This window comes from Podarcis raffonei, chromosome 10 (assembly GCF_027172205.1).
Source record: "Podarcis raffonei isolate rPodRaf1 chromosome 10, rPodRaf1.pri, whole genome shotgun sequence".
NCBI classification, from domain to species: Eukaryota; Metazoa; Chordata; class Lepidosauria; order Squamata; family Lacertidae; genus Podarcis; species Podarcis raffonei.
The window spans coordinates 43,557,131-43,574,045 of NC_070611.1; the positions used below are offsets into that span (position 1 = coordinate 43,557,131).

Here is a 16,915-nt window from a genome sequence, read left to right on the forward strand (position 1 = left end):
AAAGTGAGCTACTTTTTAAAACTACATCCTAACTAGATTTATCAAAGGTCAGATAATATTGCTTTGGTGGACAGCTGTAGCTTGCAGGCTGCCAGTTGGCCAATCCAGTCCTAGAATATTGCATCAGATGGTGGATGATTTCTGCTTTCCAAACAAGGGAGGCTGCAAAAGAACAAAGGCATGGGCATGCTGACTCGTGGAAAAATCAAGATCGAAAAGCTAGTGCAGAACCTTCATTATTTATTTGTTTGATCGTTTATTTTACTGGCATCTAAACCTTGCCAGTTAGCCAAAAAGGCTCTTAGAGCAGCTAAAAAATAAGAAATAACACGGTTCTAAGACACTCCCTGTCTTCTTGCTTACAATCTAAATTTCACACCCACACTTACATTTAAAACACTCTCATACCACCTTAACAGTGCTAAATAATTCTGGGAACTTATGGCTTGCCTGTCTTAAGACACTTTGGATCTTCCGGTGCCTTTCCTCAACCCAGCTGGAATAGCTTTCCCCCAATCCAGCAGGATGTTTGTCATTCAGCAATTTTATATTCTTTGCTTTTCCTTAAAAGAAATTTGCGAGAGTCTCGAAAGTCCTCTGGAAACGCCACAAGCCTTTGGCCTCAGGCAGATGTGCAAATGGCTGCCAGAACCGGATGTCGTTTGACCCAAATGGAAAGTTTGGAACTGGGACCAGGACATAAGAATGGCAGAGAGTCAGCGACTTCCTGGCCAGGGACCTGCTCCACTTAAGAGACTCACAGAATATAAACTGTGGCTGAAAGACAAAAGCTCCTGATAAATTGCTGCATCCTTCATGAGAAGATCGAGCCATAGAAAGGACCGTCTGCAAACAGGAGAAGATGGGGAATCTTCAGGTGCTGCTGTTTGTAACCCTGGTCTTGACAGCCCTCTTCTGTTGTGATGGAGGTAAGGGAATATATATGAGACCCCCTAGCCATGATTTTTTCATCAACATTCAAAACTGACGGAGTCCTGGGGAGAGGAGAACAACCTATCTCAGTCTTACGTTTTAGGAACAGAATCACTTTCCTCAAAGCCACTTTAAACCTGGCAGTGTGGTTGCCATTAGGAACACATCTGCATGGAAGTCCCACTCTTATAAAACTGAGGTTCGGGCCAATTTATTAGCCACAGCATAGAAGCAGGCAGAGAGGGGCTCACATAGCTTGGTGTTTTTGTGTGTGGCCACCACAGTGCTAGAATAATGGGTGAAGTTGACTTCCAATTAAGATTGTCAAATTTACATCGTATCTTTATCTTGGTTTGATACCAGTTTCACTGTTATGGCTTCCTCACCCCTCATGAACCATGGAAAATGTAGTTTAGTGAGGGGACTGGGAATTACCTTGCCACTTTGTAAGCAATTCTGGAAGCCATTTACTATTATTATTATTATTATTATTATTATTATTATTATTATGCAGAGGATAAAAATGCTTTAAACAAATAAATTATCTGAGGATAGGTCTATAAATCACAAATTGCTCAAATACGTATATGAGAACCCATAAACACTGACATGTATGTAAGTCCTCCCCTTTGAATAATTCCTGGATAATACAGAAGCAAGCCTGAGTTAAGGGTTATTTTCCTCAGCTTACATTTGACTGATGGGGAAAATGGGGGTGGAAAGGAAGGGAGGAGGAAGACCACAAGACTGCCAGGTGTCTTACACCATCTGGTCTATATTTTTCAGATATGAACAGGCCCTTGGATGAAGGTAAGAAACTGATGAGAGCAAAGAATTCTCAAGGGCATCTCTGTCCTTTTTTGTACACATTACTTGGTTGCAGGACTGAATTGCAAAATTCAGAGAAGTGTGAATTTTGAAGGGCAGCTGAATGGAGGGTAGAGGGATGTGTGAATGTGTGTAGAAATGAGCCTAGGGTGCAAAAGTAAAATTAGCATTTATTGCTCCACCCACTTTTGCCTCTGGCTCTGCCCATCACTGGGATGCGGCCTCTGGAAGATTGCCCAGAAGACAATGTGGACCCTGGACTGGAAAAGGTTTCCCACTCCTAGCTCAGGATCTTTGCTTGCCCTTTCTATCCTTCTGGGCTTGCTAAAAGTTCATTAGGGAAAAGCCTCTTCTGGCTCTCTTGAAGTCCCCTCTGGCCTCACACATGGAGGCAGATTATGATGAATAATATTGCTTTGAGGCTCACATTCCCCAGAGAGGCAAATAAAATGGAGGGCGTTTACAAGGAAGCCTGTGTTTTCTGGCACCGCTTAAAGTGATTTTATTTTATTTATTTTTTTATTTAAAAAAATTAGGTGCCATAAGATACCTGGCATGAGCTCAATTTCCTAATTATTCCCCCAGTGAATAAGCCCCCTGTTAGCAAGGCAGCTGGATACTTCCTTGCCTGTTAGTCTGGCTAAAAGACTGAGAAAGAAACCTCGGGAAAGGTTGCCATGTTAGTCTGCTGAAGCAAAAACAGCAGAAATGTCTTTTGGTCATATCCAGAGCATCCATTTAAAGCACATGTCTCCCCTCAAAGTTTCCTGGGAATTGTAGTTTTCTCCTCATGGAGCTACAATTCCCAGGATTCTTTCCACGTGCTTTAAACGTATGGTGTGTGGATGTGACCGATTGTGACATAAGTTCTCCTGGCTTAGAAGCCTCTTTGTCAGATACCACCTGATGAACGTCCGCAAGCGCTTCAGCTGCACTAGGCCTGCTAGTCTTTTGAGCCCTGAAGTTGAAGTTGCTGCAAGGTTCTTTGCTGTTTTAGGAAAGAAACCACAGACAACTCAAAGCACCATTGAATTAAACGAAAAAATTGACCAATGGCTTTGAGAAATTTGCAAACTCCAAATGATATCCTGCTAATCTATAATAGCAAGATCACAAAAACTGCGGAGGGGCACTACTGGTTCATGATGAGTACTCATAGGCAACTAACAGCTTCGTTTCCAGAACTGATGGGAAATCTTCCATTCATAAGCCACTACCTGAGACGTGTGAGAGGTATTGTGGCACAAATGATGAGCTGGATGGGCAGCAAAAGGCTGCTCTGGGGCCGGCCCTGCCATTAGGGAGAATGAGGTGGCCACCACAGGCAGCTGGTTTTGGGTGTCATGAAAGGGCAGCAAATTGTCAGTTGTTTCCTTTATGATTGCTGCAATTATACTACCAGGGAGGGGTTTGTTTTGTTTTGTTTTTTTGCCTCAGGTGCCAAAATAACTTGACTGATCTTGGGTGCAAAATGGCATGAGTTGAGGCAGGAAAGGCATAATTTGCTGCTCTGCCTCAGGCAGCAGAATGTCTCGGGCTGGTCCTGGGCGATATTTGAAATGAAACCCCACAGTTATCTAAACCAGGTGTCTTCAACCTCTTTTGGACCCAGGACCCACTTTTATCCCAAACATGCATTTGGGAACCCATTTCTTAATCTTCTACCATATATTTGCATGGTGGTCATTGTTATGTACTGAAGTTCTCACCCTGGGCCAGCAGGGGGATACTGTAGATAGTTTTATGCAAATAAGGGATCGAAAGTGACGTTCAGTGATTGGATAGTTTTAGAAAGTTGTTACAGTAATGTTGTACTGGAGCTCTATATAAGCAGGCTGACTGAACCCTTCAGTTCAGTTCTGTCCTGGCCTGTAAATAAACAAGAGCTGTTTGAAGAATCGCTGTGTCGTCTGATATGTTCACCCACAACTTAACAGTGGTCCTCCTGTTGTGACCCACCCTGGATCAGGCCATGACTCACCAGTTGAAGACCAGTGAGCATTCCTATAGAGGAGCAGGGAACCTCAGGTCCAGGGGCCTAATGTCCCCCCCCCGAGTATGTCTACATGGCCTTCCCCAGCCCCACCTCTTTTTTCCAAGGCCACATTCCTCACGGATCCTGTTTCTCACCCTCCTTGAATGTTTTTGCCTGTCTAAAATGAGACTCCTTGAACTCGATACTCTCTGTATTCTCATTCCGTAACATTCTGCGTTCATAACAGGGGTTAAGATCAGTCGAGAAACTGCCAATGCCTTTGTGAGAAGGCAGAAGAGGTCTTCTCTGTATTATGAAAGGTAAGAGTAAGAGTCTTCTAGGTTTAATATTGATGTCTATAATTACTAATTTGTGGTTGTAGCCAACCGAGTTACACTCAGAGTAGACCTACTGAAATCAGTAGACTTGGCTAACTGAAGTTCATTTATTTCAGTGGGTTTTACTCTGAGTATACCTCTGTTGGGTACAATACTTGGAAAATAGATGCACATGGTTCATGAGGGGGGAATGAGATATGAGCCTATGCAACACCACAGGGTCACTAACAAGGGACTGCAGCAGATTCTTACAGAAAACAAGTGGGCCCCTCTTTCTTCAAGAAGCCCCAGGAAAGGGTGTGGGGTGTGGGGAGAGTACCAAGAGACTTGAAGCTCTGAGGGGTAAACTACAGTTTCTTTTTTGTGTGTCTATGGGAATGTGCTTTAAATGTATGGTTGGTGCATAGCCTAATTCACCAACTGTATACAGTGGTACCTCAGGTTACATACGCTTCAGGTTACATACGCTTCAGGTTACAGACTCCACTAACCCAGAAATAGTTAAGTTCAGGTTAAGAACTTTGCTTCAGGATGAGAACAGAAATTGTGCTCTGGCGGCGCAGCAGCAGCAGGAGGCCCCATTAGCAAAAGTGGTGCTTCAGGTTAAGAACAGTTTCAGGTTAAGTACGGACCTCTGGAACGAACTAAGTACTTAACCTGAGGTACCACTGTACATTGTGGATAAAGTGAAATGGAGTGCCCAGTACTGAACTGGGTTCTCGGGAAACTGGCTTCATGCTGTGCAGCCTGAACCGAAGAATTTGCATGAGGGAACGCCTCATGTTTGTGGCTTCTTCCTCCCTGTGTTCTCCAGGTACTACGAAAGGTTCAAAACCCCAATGGAGATGAAGCAAGAGCAGTGTGAAAGCCACCCCCTCTGCGACTACTACTCGGAAGTAGTGGGATTCCAGACAGCCTACCGCTACTTCTTTGGAAACTGAAGAAGAGGGGGCATCTCCTGTTCTCACCTGGCTGGGACAGAGGCTGAGATTAAAAGCAGTTGGGGTGGGGGTTGGGGTGGGCAGAAGGAGCACAGAATAAAAAGGGCAATCAGACTGGTTTCCCTTCTCTAGCAAAACCTAATAACAATCTTTCCACTTTCCAGACAGGAAATCACAAGCAGATAGAGGCTTCTCTTTGCAAGGAGCATGTCTAGGAATAATCAAATGCCAACACTTGTTGGAAAGTAACCGGCATTCCATGCTAAGGGGGTGGGGGCAAGCAAGGATAAATTGGTTAGTAAGCACAAAAGTCTACCAAGCTGACAATCATTTCTGGGGCTGGTTCTCTTGTGAACACCTTGAAGCATCTTCAGCATACTGCAGAGGTGCCCTGTCAAAATTTATCACTGCTCCAATTTTGGCATTGAAAAAGGGAATTTGGGGAGGGGGCCAAAAAAATAATAATTGGAAAGCACTCCAAACCCTTTCATTTGGGCTAGCTTTTTTGCTGCTTGCAGCCCCAGTTGGCTTCTGCCATGAAAGGAACATCATTGGTCTTCTTCCATTCAGAACCAGGAGGCTGGTCACGTAACCAATCAGAATTGTTCAGTGATGATATCACAGAGGGCAGACAAAACTGTTCAGAGTGAAGGCATTGCCCAGAAGCTTTGTTTGCTCTCAGTGATGTTGTTGCTTAGCTCAACTGATTGGCTACATGACAACCTCACCGTTTCAGGGAAGAAGGCTGCTTGAAACAGAATGGCATAGAGGCAGCATCTTACTTGAGTGCAACAGGGACATTGCTGCTTGTAGTTTTTGACAAATATTCTACTGAACATCTGAATAAGTTAATCAGAGAATAGCGTTCAAAAATTGATAATGTCTGGCTCTTTCCTATTTCCTGTATATAAGTGTCTAATAGACAAATACGTTACCATTACATGTGTTCAGTGCTTTTTTTCTAAAGAATGTTTAGGTACTCTCATTTTCACTGAAGAAAATCACCATTTTATTGTTCGAATCAGGAAAAATAAATACAGTAAATGGACAAAAATACAAAGATTCATAAAATGTTTAGGGGTATGCATACCCCTGCCCCCCCCCGAAAAAAAGCACTGCATGTGTTTGATTAGGACTTGGAACCACTGGTTAAATGTCCATCCCTAGTACTTTTTATCCTTGAGAAGACTGATGTAAAGCTAAATTTTTTGGTTACCTGATTCATTGTTGCTGTTCTGCTGCCATCATATGGTGATTTCGGTTAATGACTAAGGTAGCAGCCCAAAATGAAGATATAATTTTAGAGTTGGAGCGGTCTCCTGCAATTTCTAATTCAAGCTGTTTTGGAGAGCTTGGCAGGAAATTTAGGAGCACGTTTCTCAAGACATTATATTTTAGTTTTCCTTTGCACAACATGATTGCCACTTGCTAGCGTTCAATGTAGAATTTCTGAAACAAGTAGATTAATTGCCTTAATGTTCATTACATTCCAATCAAGGTATGTTAGTTAGTGACAATATCTATCGAGCCATCTCTTTGAAAGTTGCAGTTCATTACTCACCTATGCTGAGCAGCAATTTCTAATACTTAAGTTGCTTTTCAAGGCACCAGTGAAACCATTGCTTAATTAAAAGGCAATTATGAGCATGGATGAATAATGAATCAGTCTATTTCTGGTCCATGTCACATTCATATGTGTTCACTCGTCATCAGTCAATTCTGTTCTGCTTTCACATTAATCTGCATTTTTTTTAAAAAAAAATTGCACCAACAGGATTGTATGCAAATACATATTTAAATGTGTATTTCTAAGCATGTTCCCTCTCAAAATATGAATTTTAATAAATTTTTGAAGCACAAGCTATGTCACATCATTTGGAGGAATGCAAAATCCAATGGATAAAGTACGTTCTCGTTCACATATCAGTACAGGAGATGCAAAGCACATCAGTTCCTATCAGAATTTGTGGACATCAATTTTCTCAAGTATCCCTATACGCAACTGCCCTGGTAAGAGTACTAGGGTCCCTTTGCTTTCTTGGAGTACTGGACAACCTTCATTTCATACTTTACACTGCCCAAGAGAAATTTATCCTAAAGCATGTTAGTACAGTGTTTTTGATGCCTTTCATTCCTTAGGATTACTTTAAAGAATGGAGCTAGTATAGATTGCTGGTTTAGATTATATCTAGGAACCTAGGAAACTCGCTTATGCCATATAGAAGGATAAGCCTTACTGAAGAAGAACCAGCATGGCTTCCACAAGGGTAAGTCCTGTCTAACTAATTAGAGAATCACAGAAGGGAGTTGGAAGGGTTCACAAGGGTGATCTGTTTTGGGGCTGAATAAACCCCACTAGAGATGTGATCTTCTCAAGGTGTTCCAGGAGGCCTGACACAATGTCCTGATGTCATGGCTGAGATGTCACAAAGAGCCAGGGGCAGAGCCGAACACCCTCTGAATATTGAGGGGCCCCACCCTCCTAAAACACATTGCCCCCCGAAAGTGCCTCACCCCCAGGAGCTGGCACCTTTGTCCCCCACTTATGTGCATCCCTACATTTCTTTCTGGCTGACACTGATATTACAGTGGTACCTCGGTTTAAGAACAGTCCTGTTTCAAAACGATTTGGTTTACGAACTCTGCAAAACCAGAAGTAGTGTCCCAGTTTGCAAACTTTACCTCAGTCTAAGGACAGAATCCGAATGGTGGAAGGGCACCAACGGCAGAAGGACTCATTATGGAAAACGCGCCTCAGTTTAAGAACGGTTTCGGTTTAAGAACGGACTTCTGGAACGGATTAAGTTCATAAACTGAGGTACCACTGTACTGGAAAAGGCTATGTACAAATCTAAAACACGTATCATAAAAGTATTTTATACAAGTTTTTGTTTTTTTAAGCTGCAGAGTTTTCTTCAGATATTTAGCCATTTACATATTGACCTAGTTGTATGTACCTAGTTTAGATTGCTAAACTAAAAATCTAAGCTTGTGCCTCTTTTGAGTACTACAATCTAGAAAAGCTTAAGTGTACCTAGTTTGTCCTTCTTAATGCAGTGCTCAAATATTTACATTAAAAATGCTGTGGAAGGAAGTGCAGATGCTGTAATCAGAAACTGTCTCTTTATTATTTGCACAACTTCCCTGCCATGTAAACAGAAGCAGTTTTCTACCAGCTGGGCAGTCAGCTTCAGGTTCACTGCAACTTATCCACTATCAATGTGATATACTCTTCAGCTGTCTTCACAGTCCTTTGGAATTTTTCACAAGCTGGCTTCAAGATCTTCACAGCGTCTTCGAGGGTGCTTGCTGCTAATTCAACCGTTTTACTAGGTGGCTGTCCTTTAAAAGCTACCCGCATGAAGTTAGTAAGTGAGAAAGCCGTGGTAATGACTGGTTGGCTCTGAGTCCTTGTTCGTGTGGCTGTTGCTACTGCTGCAGCTGCTGCCTGGGATGAGGTGGGGCAGGAGTCTGAAAGCGCTTTGGCAATTTCTTCATTAGTCATGAGAAGGTCACCCACTCTGAGAGAGAGAACAGGACTGCTTGTTAAATCCCGAATGGCGGCGTCTAGTATCTCGGGGAGATTGCCATTTTTCAGTAGTGCTGCTGAAACGGGACCGCTGAAATTGTCAATAACTCCCTTATATTTCCCATAAAGGTCCTTTATCAGCTTGATTTTTTCATTTGTGGAGGTGGAAGGCAACACAATACTGGAATACAGTGGAAGGCCGACTTTTTGCTTGATATCCTGATCTTTGGCCTCCACTTTTTCCTGCATCTCTTTCAGAGCACTCATCAGAAGCTGAAGGTTTTCTTTGATGCTCAAGTTTTCCCTTACTGTAATGATGGCTAGGTCAGTTCCCAGAAACTGGTTGAGCATCCGGAAGGCGATGTTGGTGGAAGAAACAAACATGTAGACACAGTCGTACAAGTTGCGGCTGGCATTGAGTAGCCTTTCCTCACCCTTCTGTGCACCGAACTTGCCCAGCATTTCCAAAAAGGGAGATATCACACTGAAATACAAACCAAAGTATGCTCAGCAGAAGAAAGTCAACAAAGCTTTTTATTCAACTTTTGTCCTGGGAAAAACTATGGAAGGAAGATTTGAAATTTACCAGCGTGATGTTTGTTGGAGGAACACTATATGAAAATGATGTATAGATGGTACTTAACACCAGTAAAATTAGCAAAGATGTATAGAACTGCTTCTAATGTATGTTGGAAATGTAAAGAGAAAGAAGGCATGTTCTACCATATGTGGTGGATGTGCAAAGTAACAAAAGCATTCTGGGAAAGGATATATAATGAACTGAAGAAAATGTTTAAAATCTTAGATACAGAGAATCTGAGAGAACAGAAAAGACTTTTCATGTATGCGATGACAGCAGCGAGAATACCACTGGTCCAGAAATGGAAAGAGGATGAAGTTCCAACCGGAGAAGAGTGGCTGATGAAGATGATGGTCTATGCTGAAATGGCGAAATTGACCGTGACAATCAGAGACCAGGATGAGAAGAAGTTTAAGAAAGTATGGGGAAAATCTATAATGTATTTAAGAGAAAACTGTAAACAACTAAAAACTTTGGCAGGATTAGAGTAATATAATATACAAAATACAATGGAAAAACAATAAATAATATTTTTAACAAATTAGAAAAAAAAGGATAGGCTGAAAGAAATAGGGATTGACAACAAAAACCAGAAAAGGGTGGTGGGAAGTCAGGGGATTCTGAGAATCCAAAATGTGATGGTGAATGGTATGTTTAAATTGAAATATGTTATGTAATTAAAAATATTTTTTTAAAAGCTGTTATGTCAGCCATGTATCTCCAAAATTCTCATGAACAGCACTTAATTTAAAAAGTCAAGAATGAAGCAAAATCTACTATTATATAGCTACTAATAGGTACATAAAATATTTCTGAAAACCTATTTCTATATTTGGAGCCCATGGAATATATTTTATTGGAATATATAGTTGTATAAAATGTTGAACTGTTGGTTGGCTGCTTCCTCATCTACTTTAGCTTCTGCTCTGCTCCTCTTGCTCACCTCAGCATTCCTTAATACAACTACTGTTTAAACATTTCTTTAGCATCAGCTGCCAACAGTATGCCTAGAAGACTTAGATTATGTAGAGAAATCCCCCCTCTTATGCACAATTGACTCACAAACGACCTTGTATATGCGCAGCACTGGGAGATCAATCAATCAATCAATCAATCAATCCATCAATCAGTTCAAACCTGGAAATGGCAGGACAGAACTGGAGAGTCCTTGTGGCTTGTTAGGAGCCCCTCCCCAGAGCCTGAAGAGGATGTCAGTGAGCCAAAAGTCTAAAATAAAGGTTTTTAATGTGTGTTTGTGGGTTTTTTAAAAAAAATTATGGGCTCCATAACGGCGCACGAGAGCTCCTGCTGTTGCCTGCTACCCTGCTCCACAGCTGTTGGGCAGGAAGCTGTATTGCAGTGGGCTCAGAGGCACGGTTCCCTTTCCTTTCTGGCAATCTGGAGGCAAAGGTACAGTGTAAAAGAAAAAGGTACATACTGTATTTCGGATGCCTCTTAAATCACCCCAGTTCTCTGCTCCGACAAGGCTCCTCACTTCCGTGCATTTCACAAGTGTACGTGGGGGCCCAGAACGTAACCCCCACATAAGTGGGGAGTCACCTCTATTAGATGGCCAATATAGGGATGGGGAGAGGTGTAATGAACTGATAATGGGAAAAGGGTTTTGGAAAAGACCGAGTAGCAATGAAGGCCTGAAGGAATGCCAGGAAAGGCTTGTGATCTCAAACCACGGCACCCATCTGCCGCTGCCTGCATACCTTCCCTGTCCTGTGGATTGCGCTATCGGCAACTAAACTCCCCATGATTTTTTTTTTTACTTTGAACTAGCAATTATAGAACAAACTGGAAACAGCGCCAGCCCTGAATCTGGCCTTTGGTTTAATATTGAAATGCATTTCCGCATGCCGGCCATTCTTTTGTCAGAAGATGAAAATGGGGGTTGTTTTCACAGTGGAGGCCTCTAGTGCTGCTGAGGCCGTTTCTTTTCCACAATCAGATGTCAATGGAATTAAAATGGAGATCCTGTGTAGCATGTTATACAGCGTTATTTTAACTAAGAATGCCCTTCTCCACAACCGAGATCTACTCACATGCAAGTGCCATTCAGCAAAGTTTCTTGTTATTGCTTCCTGGAAGCTTTCTGTTTACTATTTTGCTATAATGGAAAGAGAAAACAAAATGGGAAAAGTCCATCAATTTAGCACCCCCACCTCCTGTGGAACGGAAGCTCACCAAATAAACATTTCAGCACTAATCCGCCAGCCCTGTTGACCAAATAAGCAATAAAATGTGCTGAACTTGCAAACTGAAAGCTTTAAACTTAAAGGAACAGTTTGGGCTGGTAGTTATAAAGACAAAAGTCCAAGTTTAGGGATGTGTGAGCTGGAAGCAAGAAGCAGCAGAAGGCAGAGAGAGAAAGAGAGACAGACAGACAGACAGACAGATAGACAGACACGCAGAGAGAGGTACTTGTTTTCTGCTTGAATCTAAGGCTGCTGCTTGGGGCGTTAATGCTGTGAGCCCCTCCACTGTAGGCCCAAAATAAATGTGCCAGCTTAAGGATGCTTTTTTATAGTGTGTTTCATTTAATCTGTAGTTTGGTCTTGCTCGACATCAGAAATGTATCACGAGTTAGAAATCCCTGCTGAATTCACATTTTGACAGCTTCTGAAAAATACTCTCGGTGGACCTGCAGACTGATTCTATGAGTTTCTGCTTACTAAGTAAGTCAGTGGCACAATGACTGTGGCCTTGTGACCCCCTAATGCTGAGCTAGCATTGCAAGGCCAGGATGCTGCATCAGAGGTAGGAGTCAGCATTCACCTACCATCAACAGGCAGAGCCCAAAATAGGATGGCGCTCTGCACAAACCCTCAAGCTAATTGTGTCTCGCCGACATGTGAGAAGAGAACTTTATAAACAATTTGTATTGTATGGGTGCAGTTGGGCAAGGCGTGATGCTGATGGGTACTGAGATGGTGGGAAACTGATAATAAGGATTTGGATATTTAGTGATGGTTATTAACTGAACCCAGCATTCAGCTAGGAAGACAAGTCTCATTTGATGGTAAAATTGGCAGAGTCCTCACGGCTGACAAGAAGGGGTGAGTTTCCATTTAATTTGCCTACTTGTCTCCACTTGCTGGGAATCCAGTCATTTATTTATTTATAAAAAATGTTTATATACCAGTGTACCATTTAAAAAAATGTATCACAGTGGTTTACAACAATACAAAAATGATGTCAAAACATTTTCACTCTAGCAGTGAAGGGATAAAACCTCTAGGACCTTGGTAGGTAAAGGGACCCCTGACCATTAGGCCCAGTCTTGACCGACTCTGGGGTTGCGGCGCTCATCTCGCTTTACTGGCCGAGGGAGCCGGCGTACAGCTTCCAGGTCATGTGGCCAGCATGACTAAGTCACTTCTGGCGAACCAGAGCGGCACACGGAAACGCCGTTTACCTTCCCGCCAGAGTGGTACCTATTTATCTACTTGCACTTTGAGGCTGTGGCTAAATGTGGCTGCATTGGGAAATGCTTAAAAACTGCCCTGTACTTTGTCATTCTCCGATTACCAGCCAGCAACTTGGTGCTGCCCAGCACAAATGGGAACAGACTTGAGGCAGCCACTGTAGTCATCTTAGGGGGAGCTCTTCTGTTTCTGCCACTTCAGCCCTGAAATTCCCCACTGGCAGCAGATGAAGCTCCCGCATGGTGAAAACGTAGACAACATACCAAATGGTGTCATGGGCCGCCTATTGGTGCCTCTAGCTCTGCAAGGGAATTCTTGTAGACACAACTTGCTGAATAATAAATATAATCTTCCTCTTTCAGAATAAAATGAAAAGCCCAACAACATGCCTATCTATGTGTGACCAAGTGCAAAATCTGCCCAGCGGGTGGTGCTGTGTGGTTGCGTTGCAACAAGGATCCATGAAGAAGAACTGAAGAACACAGGACACTTGGGATTAATGTATCAAGTAAGTCTGCATTGGAGGGGAGCGGGTGGCACTGTGGGTTAAACCACAGAGCCTAGGGCTTGCCGATCGGAAGGTCAGCGGTTCGAATCCCCGCGGCGGGGTGAGGTCCCGTTGCTCGGCTCCTGCTCCTGCCAACCTAGCAATTCGAAAGCACGTCAACGTGCAAGTAGATAAATAGGTACTGCTCTGGCGGGAAAGTAAACGGCGTTTCCGTGCGCTGCTTTGGTTCGCCAGAAGTGGCTTAGTCATGCTGGCCACATGACCCGGAAGCTGTACGCTGGCTCCATCGGCCAGTAAAGCGAGATGAGCGGGCAAACCCAGAGTCGTCCGCGACTGGACCCCCCCCCTCCATAGACGGACCCTTTTGCCTTTTTCTTTTTCATCAGTCTGCTACAGAATTTCTTTGTGTTCTGCTAAAGGAGATTATGGTCATTGATTTGATTTTTGTTAACTTTATCGTTAGTAATTACTAAAGTACAATCAAAGCCAACAGCAAAAGCAGACCAATAACACCTCCTACCCTCCCAATTTTTAAAAAAAATTGCTGGTGAGGAAAAAGAAAGGTCTTAATACCAGTGCAAAGATGATCACACTTAACATAGAAAAAGTAAAAAAGAATCAACTGAAGTAGCAATGGCATGCACATTGCTTTAATAATTTTGAGTTGGCTTCCTGTTTTATCAGTTAGTGGTCTCCCAATATTTTATTTACAAGTATTTGTACTTCTGCCCCTTGAGTTTATCATCCCTAACCACAATTCCTAATCCTCACAGCAGAACTACTTTCCTCTTCTATAATCAGCTCATCTTTGCAGAATGAGCCTCAGTGACCTTCTCTACCCAAACAATCCACAAAGACGCCAGGATGTGATTGCTTTGCACCAGGAACTGCTTGACTGCATGCAGTTGAATTTTAAGGCTACCGATGAACTAATTGGAGCACTGAATAAACATCTGGGAGCCAAGATTGCGCACGTTAAAATGAAAGAGGGCGGCACCATCAAAGAGAACTGTGACATCATCATCCGAGCCATGACTGATATTCAGCAAGAGGTATGGAAGTTTGATAAAGAAATAAAGGAAAAGCTAGAGCCACTGATGTACCGAAAGCTTTATGATATCAAGGAGCCTGAGTTGGAAAAAATTGCAATAGCTCACAGGATTGTATCTGTTATTCTTGGAGAGGCTACTGCATCTGCAGGTATAGTAGCTGTAAAATTGGTGTGTTCGAATATTGTAACTGTTACTGTTAACAAACTAGTTGCTCTACTTGCTCAGATTGGGTTATCTGTTCTGGGAGGTATTGCCATTAGTGCTCTGGGGCTGGGTATCGACATAATTCTTCATGCTATATTGGGAGCAGTGGAAAGAGATCACCTTGTAGCATGCATTGAGAGCTATGAGCAGCATCTGGCAGAATTTAAGGAAGCCTCGCAGATTTATCATTGTTCCATTACAGAAGTCAGTGCAATGGTGAAAGACAAAGCTAAATTAGGAATTTCTGGGGATGTTCTTACACACTGGTGAATACACGAAACGTATTCTAATATGACTGATAAGAACTTTCCTTTTTAATACGGCTTGTTCGTTTTTGCAATTAGCAATATAGAAATAAAGAGTTTGGTGGTGAATAACCCGTTAAAGACAAAAGACCCTTGTAGATAAGCAGTAACTGAAAGGTGTAGATTTCTGCAGGTATGTGACATGAGCGAATGCTCTAACGGCACAAACTTAACCATGTTTACTCAGAAGTTAAGTCCCATTGAACTCAGTGGGGATTCCTTCTGGATAAGTGGGGTTGGGATTGTAGCCTTTGATTGCAATCCTAATGTCTCCTCCCTTTCAGTGGGGATTTGTAGAAAAAGCATACACAAATCCACTGTACAACAATTGCATACTAGAAATCAAGATGTAATTATGCAGTTTATCCTTTTCCATGTGAATCAAGCTTGGTAATGTGGAAAATATTGAAAACATGCTTTGCGTTATTGAGTTTTGCATATTATGAAATACAATTTGAAATAGCACAATATATAACTGAATATGTGTTTTCTCAAATAAATGCATTTGCTTGTGTTTTTTTCTCTATTCTATCTGTGCATGTTACATCTCAAATCAGCATAGGGCCAATAAGAAAATATTTTATGAGTTGTAGGCGGGGTCAGTGTAGATGGTACCCTGTGCCCCAACCTGTGGTCCTGTGTGGGTGGGTAGGTGGCGTGGGATAGACTGTATAAGAACAAGCTTGCCAAATCAGTTCCATTATTAAAGCCATGGCTTTGTAATCTCTTGGTATTTTTCCTGCCTTATAACTTCCTTTCCTTTCTTTGTCTTACTTTCTTATTATTAACTGAGCTTTGGTGGGAACATTTTGGTAAAAGCAAATTTGACTATATTAGTATGCACATCTGCCTCGTACACTTCTGGACTGGTGAACCACCGTGAAACAAAACATCCTAGGAGGAATACAATTAAAATAGATATTAAGAAGTCCCAACCAAACCTGCCATTCAGCTTATTATGAAGAAAAAGTCCGATGGAGAAGGACTAGGCAAGGGCACTTCATCTTGGTGTAGGACTATCAGTTGCTGTAAAATGGTGACATCACAGAGGCTGTGAGGTGGGTAGTCTTGCATGATACAAAGAATGTGACAATGACATCATAGGCTCAAGCAGAGGAGCCAGAAAACATGAAACACATTACATTAAAATGATGCAGACTAAATAGAAAATTCTTTTTCTAGGCTGTACATGCCCAGCTCCCATAGCTTAGATTTTATCATCATGCTTGTTAAATTCAGTTTCAAGGTACAATATTTTCAACAAAAGACACAAGAAGGCCATTTTTCAAGGGGATATTAAGAGGGAGCAAAATTTCTTTATCCACTTCAACTTTCATAATTTTATAAATATCCAGGCTTCTGTAAGCCGAGATACCACTCACTGTACTTGGAAGTAACTGACATTGCTATCAATGGGACTTGCAACAAAATGCACTTAGGGTAATGTTTATAAGTCAAACTTCTGTACTGCCAGGAGTCATGTTTTATATAAAGCATTTTTAATGCTCTTTCGATATATGTTATGATATGATGATATGATATGATCTGAACTGAACTGAACTGTGTCTTCCTCCCTCTAAAAAGCATTGTGTGACTGAAGCTTGCAGTATAAAGTTATTTCTGAGCTTGTGCAAGAAAAGGACTTGGAAGAATTTATTTCTAGGACTGGCAGGCGAGCGCCCCCTCTCGGCCTTCTCTGGTATAACGGACTTCTAGACCAAAAATGGCGCCCTCCCTCTCCCGGCACCTTCTTTCAGTGTTGCCTAGCGATTATGAGAAACCTAAACCATAGAGATGCAGACCTTGGGAGGTCTGAAGGACAAACCGGCCTTGAGCGCCTCTGAGCTCAGGCGAACCGGAAAGAGAGATTTGCGGGCGGTACCGTTACCATAGAGACGGGGGGAAGTATACGGTCTCAGTCCTATACAGACACTTCTGGTCTGATGTTGATCACCTTTCCACTTTACAGTAATTCTAAATACAAAGTACCAAAGAGACGCCGCATCCTGGAGCGTCTAGTAACAAGGACAAGTATAGAGATAGGGAAAATAGTCGGAAATCACACAGAAAGAAAAAAACCTTATGATTCCCTTTGACGTTTCCACATCCCAGGATGTAAATAAGAACTGCCTATATAAAATAATAAAGAAATCGAGGATTTTAGCGTACTTGAGAAGCAGGAGTCCACTCAGAAAGAAGTAGTTCTTGATTTAAGTTAGGACTTACTTTGTGAGAAAAACGTGATTGCTGTCGGGGGAGTTTGTAAAACTGCAGACCACTGTTCCCAT

General features: G+C 42.3%; 3 protein-coding genes across 6 annotated transcripts; 2 read left to right on the forward strand and 1 right to left on the reverse strand.

Moving 5' to 3' along the window:
• The first annotated feature begins 517 nt into the window (after positions 1-517).
• On the forward strand, positions 518-5,100 carry LOC128422805 (osteocalcin-like). 2 transcript variants are annotated; one of them, XM_053407321.1, is made up of 4 exons: positions 526-929; positions 1,720-1,743; positions 3,984-4,056; positions 4,889-5,100. In XM_053407321.1, exons 1-4 carry the CDS (start codon positions 863-865, stop codon positions 5,013-5,015), a joined length of 291 nt encoding a protein of 96 aa, XP_053263296.1. In that variant the 5' UTR covers positions 526-862; the 3' UTR covers positions 5,016-5,100. The 2 variants fall into 2 exon arrangements, with proteins under 2 accessions (XP_053263297.1, XP_053263296.1); XM_053407322.1 differs by lacking the exon at positions 1,720-1,743 and having other exon boundaries at positions 518-929.
• Positions 5,101-8,116: 3,016 nt separating this feature from the next.
• On the reverse strand, positions 8,117-15,669 carry LOC128422796 (uncharacterized). 3 transcript variants are annotated; one of them, XM_053407310.1, is made up of 3 exons: positions 15,569-15,667; positions 11,176-11,240; positions 8,117-9,028 (listed from the first exon to the last, which is right to left on the reverse strand). In XM_053407310.1, the coding sequence occupies exon 3, from the start codon at positions 9,004-9,006 to the stop codon at positions 8,212-8,214; it is 795 nt and encodes a 264-aa protein (XP_053263285.1). In that variant the 5' UTR covers positions 9,007-9,028; positions 11,176-11,240; positions 15,569-15,667; the 3' UTR covers positions 8,117-8,211. The 3 variants fall into 3 exon arrangements, with proteins under 3 accessions (XP_053263285.1, XP_053263286.1, XP_053263284.1); XM_053407311.1 differs by lacking the exon at positions 11,176-11,240 and having other exon boundaries at positions 15,573-15,669; XM_053407309.1 differs by lacking the exon at positions 11,176-11,240 and having other exon boundaries at positions 15,569-15,669.
• Positions 12,958-15,879, forward strand: SMCO3 (single-pass membrane protein with coiled-coil domains 3). Its single transcript, XM_053407312.1, has 2 exons — positions 12,958-13,066; positions 13,868-15,879. Exon 2 carries the CDS (start codon positions 13,882-13,884, stop codon positions 14,590-14,592), a length of 711 nt encoding a protein of 236 aa, XP_053263287.1. The 5' UTR covers positions 12,958-13,066; positions 13,868-13,881; the 3' UTR covers positions 14,593-15,879.
• The last annotated feature ends 1,036 nt before the right edge of the window (positions 15,880-16,915 follow it).

What these genes read in the sequence shown, in the direction of transcription:
- LOC128422805 (XM_053407321.1), top strand. Translation starts at nt 863, where the DNA reads ATGGGGAATCTTCAGGTGCTGCTGTTTGTAACCCTGGTCTTGACAGCC. An exon ending in CCTCTTCTGTTGTGATGGAG is followed by an intron (nt 930 to 1,719) that starts GTAAGGGAATAT and finishes TATATTTTTCAG; the next exon opens with ATATGAACAGGCCCTTGGAT. An exon ending in GAACAGGCCCTTGGATGAAG is followed by an intron (nt 1,744 to 3,983) that starts GTAAGAAACTGA and finishes CGTTCATAACAG; the next exon opens with GGGTTAAGATCAGTCGAGAA.
- LOC128422796 (XM_053407311.1), bottom strand. Translation starts at nt 9,006, where the DNA reads ATGCTGGGCAAGTTCGGTGCACAGAAGGGTGAGGAAAGGCTACTCAAT.
- SMCO3 (XM_053407312.1), top strand. Translation starts at nt 13,882, where the DNA reads ATGAGCCTCAGTGACCTTCTCTACCCAAACAATCCACAAAGACGCCAG.